At 40.8% G+C, this 12,126-nt stretch overlaps 1 protein-coding gene across 7 annotated transcripts in view; it reads left to right on the forward strand.

The window, feature by feature from the left end:
- The window catches only part of MTCL3 (MTCL family member 3), a 39,955-nt gene that overhangs the window by 18,623 nt on the left and 9,206 nt on the right, over nt 1-12,126 (forward strand). For 5 of the 7 annotated variants that reach the window (XM_068677499.1, XM_068677496.1, XM_068677495.1 and 2 more), the window contains exons 5-6: nt 9,365-9,436; nt 10,055-11,230. In XM_068677499.1, the coding sequence (XP_068533600.1) occupies nt 9,365-9,436; nt 10,055-11,230 (1,248 nt within the window). The remainder of the gene's footprint in view (nt 1-9,364; nt 9,437-10,054; nt 11,231-12,126) is intronic. The other 2 variants (XM_068677500.1, XM_068677498.1) reach the window with 1 other exon arrangement.

Here is a 12,126-nt window from a genome sequence, read left to right on the forward strand (position 1 = left end):
AAATGCAACCCTCTGGCATTTTAAGATCCAGGTCTTGGTAATGCTCCACAGTTATGATTTGCAAACATTGCATTTATTAATCTGAAGTAAAGGGCAGTGGATTAAGCTTTGATAGGTGCAGGTAATTTTTTTGAAGTGTTTGTTTCTGCTGAGATGTTTTGGCATATTATATGTTTTTTCTTCCTATTGCTCATATTAACAATAGCACATTGAGATGTGTAGAGTGAGTGGATATCAATTCTGTTTTGCTTTGTCTGATCCTAGTTGTATGATTGTGTTAATTGAATTTGACTGTCTCAGCCATGAGTTCAGGTTAGGATAATAACCAAGCTCTTTGCTTAGGTCACAGATGAATACTTGCACTTACAGTATATTTGCCATGCATCTGTTTCCATCAGTGTTGTGTATAATGAGAGGCTTCTATGTCCCTGTAAAGCATGACTGATGATGACATCAAAGTGGCCTAATTACCAAGAGTGTTTTATATTACAGGCTTGGCTGAATTATTTCAATTTTTACAGATGCTTGCAGTTTAGAGCTTTGATTAAGTGACTAATTAGAAGCACCAGTAACAGTGCCCCTGAAAGAGTTTTGAACTGGAATGTTGCCTTGATGATACACAGACACAAATACACTCAGAAGGTTCATTTTCCTTGTGGCGTGCTTCTCCAAGTAGTGTTGCTGTGTTCCCAGACTTTGGTAGAGTTTCTTACAGTCGGCAGTTGAGGCCAGAACTGTGTAATATGATCAGCCAGTCTGGCCTCTTGAATACCATGGGTCATAGAATATCCCAAGACATTTTATTTAAACAATACCTACTTTTCAGAAAAAGTTGCTGGTCTTCTGTGAATGTTGACAGCTACAAACAGCCTACCACAACTCTTCCTGAACTGTTCTAATAATGGGTCAAATTTTGCACCTCTCTTCTCATCTGAACTAGCTGAAGGCCAGTTACCAGCCTGCTACTGTGCTAAATTCCAGCATGAGAATGATGAGTCTAGCATCAATGCTGTGTTTGTTCATTTTAATCTGCATGCTTAGGGTTGATATCATTTAGGCATCTAAAAATAAAGCTGTTAACCCTCCATCAAAGAAGAAAGATGGGCACTGCTTGAAAGTGGTTCATTGCACTGGTCTGAGGGTGGCACGACTGTGGAAAGAAACATCTGTCTCTAGAGACTTCACAGGGAACCTCAGTTTTGACATCTACTTCCTAGGACTAATTAAGCCATTTGGTCACCATGGTGGTTTCACTGCCCTCTCACACTCCCTCAAAAGAACAGGAGGAGAAAACATGATGAAAAAGGCTCATGGGTTGAGATAAGGACAGGGAGATCACTCACCAGTTACTGTCACAGGCAAAATAAAACTCGGCATAATGGAATTAATGTAATTTATTGCCTGTTGATAACAGACTAGAGCAGTGAGAAATAAAAACACCTCCCCCCATCCACCCTCTTCCACCTCCTCTTGCCCCAAGCGGCCCAGGGAACAGGGAATGGGGGCTGTGGTCAGTCCCTAATGCTTCATCTCTGCTGCTCCTTCGTGGTCCCTCTCTGCCCCTGCTCCCCATGGGGTCCCTCCCACAGGATGCCATCCTGCCTGAACTGAGCCTGCAGGGGCTGCCCAAAGGCAGCAGCTCCTCAAGCACTGCTCCCACATGGCTCTGTACCATGGGGTCCATCCCCCAGGAGCAAACTGCTCCAGCATGGGCCCCCCACGGGTGGGCGGCAGCTCCCCCCAAACCCTCTGCTCCTTCGTGGGCTCCTCTCTACAGGCTGCAATGTGGAGATCTGCTCCACGTGGGACCCGTGGGCTGCAGGGGCACAGCCTGCTCCAGCAGGGGCTCCTCCACAGGCCGCTGGTGTGGTGCCTGGAGCACCTCCTGCCCTCTTGCTGCACTCACCTTGGGCTCTGCAGGGCTGCTTCTCTCACGTTTTTCTCGCTGCTTTCTCCCAGCTGCTGTTGCACAGCCTTTTTATTTTTATTTTTATTTTTATTTTTATTTTTATTTTTATTTTTATTTTTATTTTTATTTTTATTTTTATTTTTATTTTATTTTTTCCCCTTCCTTAAATCTGCTCTTCCAGAGGCCCACCCAGTGACACTCCCTGGCTCAGCTCTGGCCAGCAGCAGGTCCCTTTTGGATTCGTCTGGATCTGGCTCTGATCTGACATGGGGCAACTGCTAGACTCTGCTCTCAGAGGCCACCCAGCAGCCCCCCTGCTACAAAAACCTTGATTTATAAGCTTTATACAGTCACAAAAGTACACTTGAACATCACTTCAGCTGATTATCCTCTTTGACCCTCTAGTCTTTTTCAGAGATGTAGCTTTTCAGGTTCCTTCTGTATTGTCTAGGCTGTTTTCCTATTGTCTTAGCATAGCTTTCACTCTGTTTTTATATGTGTATTATCACACTTAGTCATATTTAAACATAAGTTATTTCATTGCACCTAGGTAGTATGAGTGACTCTCCTTTTTAACATTTTTCCAACCTTCATCTGCAGTTTAAATCCACTATTATTTTATGTTTTTCCCAGGCAGGAGTGAAAAATGTTAATTAGCGTAGGACCAAGAATTGATTCCTGTGAGACCCCATTAGGACTGCTGTGGTGTTAATTTGCAGGTGATTTGCTGGCTCAGTGACATTTATGATAAATGCAGAAGAGTGGATGTTTGCTCATGACAGCTAGTTAAAAATGCATCCCAGGGATCAAATATTTATAATGAGCTGAAGACTTCATTTTAGAATAAAATTTCCTCATTCCTAGCAAAGGGAGCCTTTCAATAAGAATCTTACAGCACATCTACATGCAGATTTTAAGTCAGCCTATGATCTACAGCCCCTTCCCTTTCTGGGAATGAGCATCTCCTTTAAAAATTTGAAGCAAGTCACTGGTCCCCTGCTCTAGCCAATGCTGCAGTAATCTATTTCCCCTCATCTCCATCTTCGTCTGGTAGAAATACTGGGAAAAGCACTGGGTGCAGGCTTGTAAGTGTAATATACCGAACAGAGAGCATAAGATACGAGATAGAGTGAGAAAGGTGGGTGAGGGGATGTCCAAACTGCAAAAATGTCTTCCCTCCATTTTAAACTCTAGACTCCTTGGTTCATTTTTGTGATGTGTGTTCTTGACATGAGTTGCTCAACAAAACGTAGATTTAATTTGTGGCAGTGACACACTGGCATAACTTCAGAGCACTGCAGTCCGGTCCTCAGTTTTCAATCATCTAAATTCCCAAACACCTTTAAAACTTCCCCTCATGTCATATTATAGAAAATATTTCTCAGCCAATTTGCAGAATGTTAGCTTTACAATAGAACTTCCCCAAGGAAATAAAGACGAAAAAGAGATGAAGAGAAAAAGAAGACCCCTCTTTCTAGTGAGAAGATAGAGTGGTGATTGCTGACATGTGAGAAATGGATTTCTTTCCCGTTAACAGAAAATCTCCTTCTCACTGTGAAGACCTCTAGACCAAGTGTAGATTTCAGAATTTTTCCTAACTGAATCCATCTCAAATTTTTGCATCCTCTCAAATGTAATTTTTTTTTTTTTTTTTTTTTTTTTTTTGTGAGTGAGTTGTTCCTGTGACCAGCCAGAAGTGCTGTCTCTGGGGCACAGACTTGTAGGGAGAGCTGCAAAGCTCCTTTCTCTGTTGTGTGCCTAGAAACCTAAATGTATTCATGTGCCTGTGCATGTTGTTGATGCCACCATTCCTTGTGAATTCAGCTGAGTGACTTTAAGAGCTGACTGTGCATGCTCAGTATAAAATGAACTTGAAACCACTGTGCACCTGTGGTCAGCCCCCAGCTTTGCAGAGCTAGCTTCTGTATACATTTCTAATGAGCAATGTATGTAAAACTTTATTTTGATTTGGTAAAATCTAAGATGTATTTTACTGATAACTTCCATGTCCATGTCCGTGATTTATGATTATTGCTGTTGTTGTATGGTGGTGTTTTGAGCTGTGTTGGTATACTGTCTGTCATACTGGCAGTCCCAGATAACAGCTGGGGTGCATCGTACTGGGCACTGTGCAAACCCTGACAAGAAGACTGACTCTTTTCTCGCAGAAAACATAAATAATGAAGCTGACAAATAAGCAGCAATTTAGACAAGCACTAGTAAACAGATTTAACTAACATCACTCTGCAACAAAATACCTTATTCCAGCATTTTCACTTCAGAGGATTCATGTTCTGAGATTTACTCTTGCATTTCAGGATTAGGGAGCTGAGTGTTAGCTGACTCTGATTTCTGCATCCATAATGAAGCCTAGTTGGATAGTGCTGGGGAACTAAGCATGTCTAGCTCATTCATCATTTAAAAGGTTCAAGTGGCAGGAGGCATCTTCCTCTTCAGGAATTTTCTTTCACTCTTTTCAGATACACTGGTAGATGAGAGAGTGTGCGATCACAGAAAATGAAGTATCAGAATCGGTTAGCTATTTGACCTGGTCATATGGAGAGCTTTGAAAAGGCAGCTTTCATCTTCTACTGCTCAGGATTTTTTTCAAATAGGAAAACAGAGGAAGCAGGTGTCATGGAATCAAATGTGCTGCTTTGTTTTATTCATTGCAAAGAATGTTTTTATCTGGTTGCATCACAGAGTTATCATTATTATAGGAAGAAGTTTTAGTATAATTGTATTATAATATGATTACATTATAGGAAGAAGTTCTTTATTATGAGTGTGGTGAGGCCCTGGCACAGGTTGCCCAGAGAAGCTGTGGATGCCAAATCCCTAGAGGTGTTCAAGGCCAGGCTGGATGGGGCTTTGGGCAACCTGGTCTGGTGGGAGGTGTCCCTGCCCATGGCAGCAGGGTTGTAATTAGATGGTCTTTAAGGTCCCTTCCAATCCAAACCATACTATTATTCTATGATTATTTACTTTAGAGGATGTAGAGGGTGTGTGTGATTCTACATACTGGTGCCAATGACAGACAAAGCCAGTGTCTTGAGTTTGTTACTGGTAAACAGCCACCAAAGTGGCTGGCATTTTAAGGAGTCCATATGTGAAAAAGGTTGGTAGAGTTGCAGAATAAGGGAGACATTTTAAAAAACAAAGATTGCTTTCAGGAGACAGCGTATTTTCAGTTTGACAGCATGTAGAGTGTCCAGTTATTTTTTACTACATAATCTGATATGCTGAATTAGACTCAGTGGCAGTAAACTGAAAAATCTGTCTTGTGTCTGCTTTGATCCAGATCCATGAGCTAACCGACCATACTTGCCTAAAGGGAAAGTACAGTGAGAGTCTTAGGGCAAATTTCCATTTCCCTGATCACGGTCACTCAGTACCAGAGGCAAGTTTGTGCTGCCCCAAAGTTGTTCAATATTCAGTGACTTTTCATAGAATCACAGAATGATTTGGGTTGGAAGGGACCTTAAAGACCATCCAGTTCCAACCCCTGCCATGGGCAGGGACACCTCCTACCAGACCAGGCAGCTCAAGGGCTGTAAAGATGTTGCTTCAGGACTATAAAGACCGTGTTAGGTTTGCTCTGATTTTTGAAAGCTCTGTTGATCTGTCACAGCAGTTAGGAGGCAGCTAACTGTGAGTGTGTACAGTGCAACTGTGTGGGAATGAGAAAGGCCAGTTGCAGCTGTGGAGGTTCAGATGCTGCCCATCCTTTGCCTTGTCCTGCTCTGTGAGGAGGGATAAGGGCTGGTTGGGGAGCCCTGTGCACCCATATAACCCTTTATGTGTTGGGAATTCCTCCTGTGGTTGTATGTATTGATTTTTAGATCATTTACCCTCGGATCGGGCTTGAAATAATCAACCTAAGTGTCTTGAAATCTTGATATGTTTTATTCAGGGCTTCTTTATAAATTGCAGGGAGATTTACTGTAGTCTAGAGTCAGGTAGTGAGAACTGAGTTCATTTTACAGCTTTGCTACTCAGAGTGTGATGCTGTTATTTCATTGCATTGTGTTTTTATAGAGTAGATTTCAGGTCTTTTTGTATCCGTGAAGCACTCAGCATCGCAGGTGGTTAGGATTGCACATTTGGATTGCAGCTTAAGGCTGGCAAGAGAAGGATTTTGCCATCTGGTCTTGAGAAGTGCTTAGCATCTCCAGCAAGACATTGGAATAACTCCAGTGAGGGGTCACTGGAGAACTGGTGCTGCTGAACATCGCAACAGAATTGCCCATTGCATGTGATCCAGTGTGCATATAATGCAGACATTGTCTGTGGGCTTATCTAGGCTGTGGAAATTTCTCAGCGTTGCCAGGACACTGATGCAACCTTGTGTGTGCTCACAACAGCAAATGCTGGGATAGTCAGCTCAAACCTGGGTATACCTTCTTCCTCCAGAGGTAAGCAGAGCTTGTACAATACAGGGATATATGTCCTACTTGCCGCTGTTATTATCCCTAGCACTGTTGAAATATTTCAATACTACTTGAGCAGTTTAGCAAACTCCCCATTGTAGAAACAGTATGATAGGCATTTTTTGCTTATTCTTTTCTCCTGCAGATGGGTAGCTTGGTTCGAGGTTATTAAAACCATAAAGCTGTCTGGCTAGCATACTGATCAGATAGTACAAAGGCAGTCTTGTGTTTGTTACTTTTATTTTTCTCTTTTTAAAATTCATCATCATTAAATAGACTGAACTGAATGTAATTTTAAAAAATATGGAAGAAAAAATTTCTGAGCCCTGAAATTACCCTTTGCAACAAATTCTCAAAACCAGTTCTAAAATTTGAGGGGCTTTTTTTTTTTTTTTTTTTGCTTTAGTTGAGAAACAGTAGAGGTGGCCTCTAGGGGTAATTACAATATGCTTTGCGGTACACTGTGACATGGGAAAAGGCTCAGCAAGTGGAGAGTTATATTAAAAGAGGATCAAACACAAAGCTTTTTGAACAAACAAATTTTGAACTCTGAATAAATCTCTCAAAATTGATTATTTATAGCAGGATATACTGCTTGATATGTGGCATTCTTCATTCAGTATGGGTATTGCCTCAGTGTCCTAACATGATGTTTATGGGGCACTGTGATTTTGAAGATGCCATCTGTCAGCTGCGGTGTGTAAATGAGATCTTAACCTCTGGTGATCAGAAATTGTGTCCTGGTGTTTTTCACAAGAAAAGAGATTATATAAATTCCTGCTGGGTCTAACCTACTTACCCAAATCATCCTGCCCATTGAATTGTGTATGTTCTTCATTGCTTTCTGCTATGAAATTATGTTAATACACACCATAATTTCATTGGTGAATATTATAAGCTCTGTGCATGGTTTGTTGTAATTCAAGTAGAGTAGAGTAGAAAGTCATGCCTAGTCATTAAATAGCCACAACTATTGTTGTAGTTAAAATGGAACTATCCTGACTATATAAAAAGGGACTTTAACATAAAACAAAATAACAAAATAACAACAACAACAACAAAAAGCACATAAAAGAGAGAAAGGAGAAACACAAGTTTTTAGTTTTATGTCAAGTCCATAAAAATACTTTTGGCCTCTAGGATTGGTTTTTTTTTTTGGTCATCTGAAACTTTTGAAACTTTTTCATATATCTCATATCTTCTGAAAAGTTGTAGGGTACACAAGAAGATGTAGTTCAGCATTTCAGAACCTCATTATGTGTGGAGAGATGCTGAGCTTGGCAAGAAGGAATTTATGTAATCAAGGAGAAATATAGCTTAACTATCCCTTCGTTACTTTATCAGTGGGTGGCATTGGCAAGAATCTGGTGCAAGCCAAATTTGCAGTGATAACTGTTCTGGAAAGAGGCTTTTTATAGTGGTATAACTAATGGTAATGCACAGGAGGAAGATGTATCTCTGAAAGTTTTAACTCTTTATAGATTTGCAATTCAGAAAGAAAAACAAAAAAAAAGCCTTCCACATGCACATATCAGTTCTGTAATAGGATAACTACTGGGTGACCCTGGAGAAGAATAATTTGTAGACCCAATCCCTAAGTAGTTAGCTTTATCTTGAAAGGAAGGGGTGAATTAATTTAACTATTCTCGTGTCTTTTCTAGATTCTTCTAGAATCCTGTGATTAGTATCTCAGCTAGATACCTATGCATCATCTTTGGCTTTATTTGTCTTATCTACTGAGAGCACTCAGCATTTCTTCAAGAGACTAAAAAATTTTGATTCTGATTCTTAGTGAATCCACCTGTGAGTTTTAGTTCTAAATCTGAGCTTATTTTAATTCTTGCATAACTCTATAGGGATTTTGAGCAAAAAGCCTTATAAGAAACTACCTCTTAAGTTTGCTTAGATTTACATTTGAGTCACTTCTATGGCATTGACTTTTCCTTTGGAGTGAGCAGTCCATGGAGCTTAACATTCATTAGGAAGGTGATCTGTAGAAGAAGGAGAAAAATTGGTACCAACAGGCGAATACAGCAAAGGATTGTAATGTACAGCATACTTGCCCATTGTACTCTGTTCCTTGAGGATTATGAACAGATTTCAATTCCCACCATATAGAACTGAATGGCTTTTAGACACAGCTGCTTTCTCCCTGGCTGGTGCAGGGAAATGCATGTTTCTCGATTCCCCGTGGCACAAAGGGTCCTTTTACCAGAGAATAATCTCGGAGGGAGTTGGTGACAGTTGTATTCCTGTCCTGCTGCAGGGCCTACATTTTACCTGGGGAGCATAAAAACTGGGAACAGCTGCAAGTGGGATGTTATGTATTAACATATTTTCTCAGGCACTTTCCTCTCTCCTGCTGTTTTCTTGATGATCTGTATTGAGTGTTGACAGTGGGATGGTTGCAGTTGTTTTCCACTGCTACCGCTTGCCTGCTAATGAACTTTTTATTGTTAGCAATTATGAGATTTTTTTCCAGTAGGTTTTGAACCCAGTGCATCCTGTTCTAAAAGCAGGAATTTCTTTCCTGTTCACTTTGGCTACGTAGTACAGGTGAAGATACCATAGGAACATGTTCATGTGGTGGTACACAGATGTGTTTGTGTGGTGCTGGTCACAAGCTAATTCACTTTGTGTAAGACTTGGTAGTCTGAGCAGCTTTAAGTCACATTTATTGAATACGTTCAGGGAACAGAACAACCCCAGTGACCAGATCTATGTGTTTGTCTGCACAGAGTTTGTCTACAGTGTATGCCTGTGAGATGAGTGATGGTAGTCCACTGCAAGCTTGAAGCCTGTGGGTGGGACACAGAGAAAGATGTGCTTGTAGATACATGCCCAGGTCAGCTGGTGGGATGTCACTGACATTGATTATGTGGTTTGGCTGTGTGGTTTGCATTGTCTCAAGGATTAAAAGAAATTACTGCTTTTATGTTTGCATTTGTCTCACTGTTTAAAAAGAATGACTAAATTATATACATCTTCAGTGAAATATTCAGTGCCTCTCGTTTTGTTGTTGCAGCAATCACTGAAAAGAAGAGGGAGCAAAGACCTACAAAAATCAGAAAAAAAGTCACAGCAGACACCAACAGAGGTATGTTAGAATATCAGTACTCTGGATCCTCATAGGCTTCAGGGACACTCTAGAAATGATGTATATGATGTATAAGCACTTCAGCTGCTTGCTTTCTCTGGTGTTTTCTTTATATATATATATGCTGCCAAATGGCGAACTCTTACCCCATACCTACAGTCATCTGGCATGGTGTCAGGGACCACCTAAATGAACCGCTGGTGCTGCAACAGAACCCACCAGTTTACATGTGCTCTGTATACTTTAGGCAAAATAAGTAAACGGACCACCATTGGAACAAGATTATAGGCTCTTTGTACACAGAGTTCAGGATTTTTGAGTGGTGTAAAGTCTGTTGCAGCATTGCAAGTCTCAAAAATACAAGGTGCCCCCAGTTGTATTTTCTGCAGACTTTCATTGCAAGTAAAATAGGCTTTCTCCCTCTTTTAAATTTAAATATTTATTTCTCCTTCTTTTGCCAAATCAATGAAAAACAATGATCATGGGAAATCCATTGTTTATAAAGCCATGTACCTGTGATTGGTGATCTTGTAATTTAAGACCATCCACTGGAGGTCTCCTCTTTTACATCAAATTTCTTCAAATATTTTTTTTTCCTTTTTTTTTTTTTTTCCTAAGGAGGACAATGAAGACCTGAAATGCCAGCTACAGTTTGTCAAAGAAGAAGCAGCTTTGATGAGGAAGAAAATGGCCAAGATTGATAAGGAGAAGGACAGATTTGAACATGAGCTGCAGAAATATAGATCATTTTATGGGGATTTGGACAGTCCCTTGCCAAAAGGTGAAGCAGGTGGGCCACCTACCACAAGAGAAGCTGAACTTAAGCTTCGATTGAGACTTGTGGAAGAGGAAGCTAACATTCTTGGGAGGAAAATAGTAGAGCTAGAAGTAGAAAATAGAGGACTGAAAGCAGAGCTTGATGATTTAAGAGGAGACGATTTCTCAGGGACCTCTAATCCGCTCCTGGGAGAACAGAGTGAATCTCTGTCAGAATTACGACAGCATTTGCAGCTAGTAGAAGATGAAACAGAATTGCTGAGGAGAAATTTAGCTGATGTGGAAGAACAAAACAAGCGCATAACAGCTGAGTTGAACAAATACAAGTACAAGTCTGGGGCCCATGAGAGCTCCAGGCACCATGATAATGCCAAGACAGAAGCACTGCAGGAGGAGCTAAAAGCTGCACGAATGCAGATCAATGAGCTGAGTGGCAAAGTCATGCAACTCCAGTATGAGAACAGAGTTCTCATGTCCAACATGCAGCGCTATGATTTAGCCTCTCATCTTGGCATCCGTGGCAGCCCCAGAGACAGTGATGCAGAAAGTGATGCAGGAAAAAAGGAGAGTGATGACGATTCCCGCCCCCCTCACCGCAAAAGGGAAGGGCCCATTGGTGGGGAAAGTGACTCTGAAGAGGTACGAAACATCCGATGCCTGACACCCACGAGGTCTTTTTATCCAACACCATCTGGATGGCAGAAAAGCTTCACTGATAGGCAGCAGATGAAGGACATTCGCTGTGAAGCTGAGCGACTGGGCAAGACAATAGATCGCTTAATTTCTGACACAAGCACCATCATAACAGAGGCAAGAATTTATGTAGCTAATGGGGACCTGTTTGGACTGATGGATGAGGAAGACGATGGCAGCAGAATACGTGAGCATGAGCTTCTCTACCGGATCAATGCGCAGATGAAGGCGTTCAGGAAAGAGCTCCAGACTTTCATCGACAGACTTGAAGTTCCAAAGTCTTCAGATGATCGAAGTGCAGACGAACCTTTGTCAGTGAGTCAGGTAGACTTTTACTTATTACGGCCTACAGGTAAAAAGGCTTGGCCAAATGAATTAAGCCTAAAATTTGATGTATGGCATATTAAAATTCTTACACTAAATTGTGGACAAAAGTCTTTATTTCTTAAATTACTTAAAATCCTCATTTGGCCATATGAAACCTTGTTCTACCAAGGGGCCTACTCATGAACAGTGAATAAATCATGTCTGCATGAATTTAAAAGAATTATACTCTAGGTATAATAGAGAATATATTGTACTGTAGGAGGTGAAAGATTTTACTCCTTCTTCTGGCTTTGCAGCTGCATTTGCCAGAGTCGTGCCTTCTAAAGCAGTGTATGATAGCATTTTTGGCACATAAATGAGCATGGTTATTTTCTTGGTGGTTGGGTCCCTGTTAAATTAATAAAAAAAAAAATGTATTAATTTTAAACAGGAGGAAGCATACAGTTTCCAAAATTATAAAGAATATGACAAACCATATAGAAAAATAAACCATGAAAAATTATAAAGTCACAGAGCCACACAGTAGCGTATAAATATTGGAATTGCTGTAACTGGTTGTATCTTTTGTTGAAAGGCTGTGGGTCACTGCTTACATGCAACAGTGACTAGCATCTTTTCTGCAGTTCTTTTTTATTCTTCTCTCATCCTCTAAGGAAAGAGCCAACAACGAGCATCCTGCATGTGACGTGCAGAGTTGTTCCAAAGAGGTTTTGGGGGGCAAATTCCTTGCTGACTCAAGATCTTCTGCCATGAAAAATGAAAATTACCTACCCTTATCTTATATTGCAATCCTATAGTTGGCAAATGCTGTTATTGCTCACGGTATTATCCAGATGTTTTAGTAAGTCTCTTGCTATGTTAATTTACTTGTGTTGTCCTGCTAGTTTACAGTC

This window comes from Anas acuta, chromosome 3 (assembly GCF_963932015.1).
Source record: "Anas acuta chromosome 3, bAnaAcu1.1, whole genome shotgun sequence".
Lineage (NCBI taxonomy): Eukaryota > Metazoa > Chordata > Aves > Anseriformes > Anatidae > Anas > Anas acuta.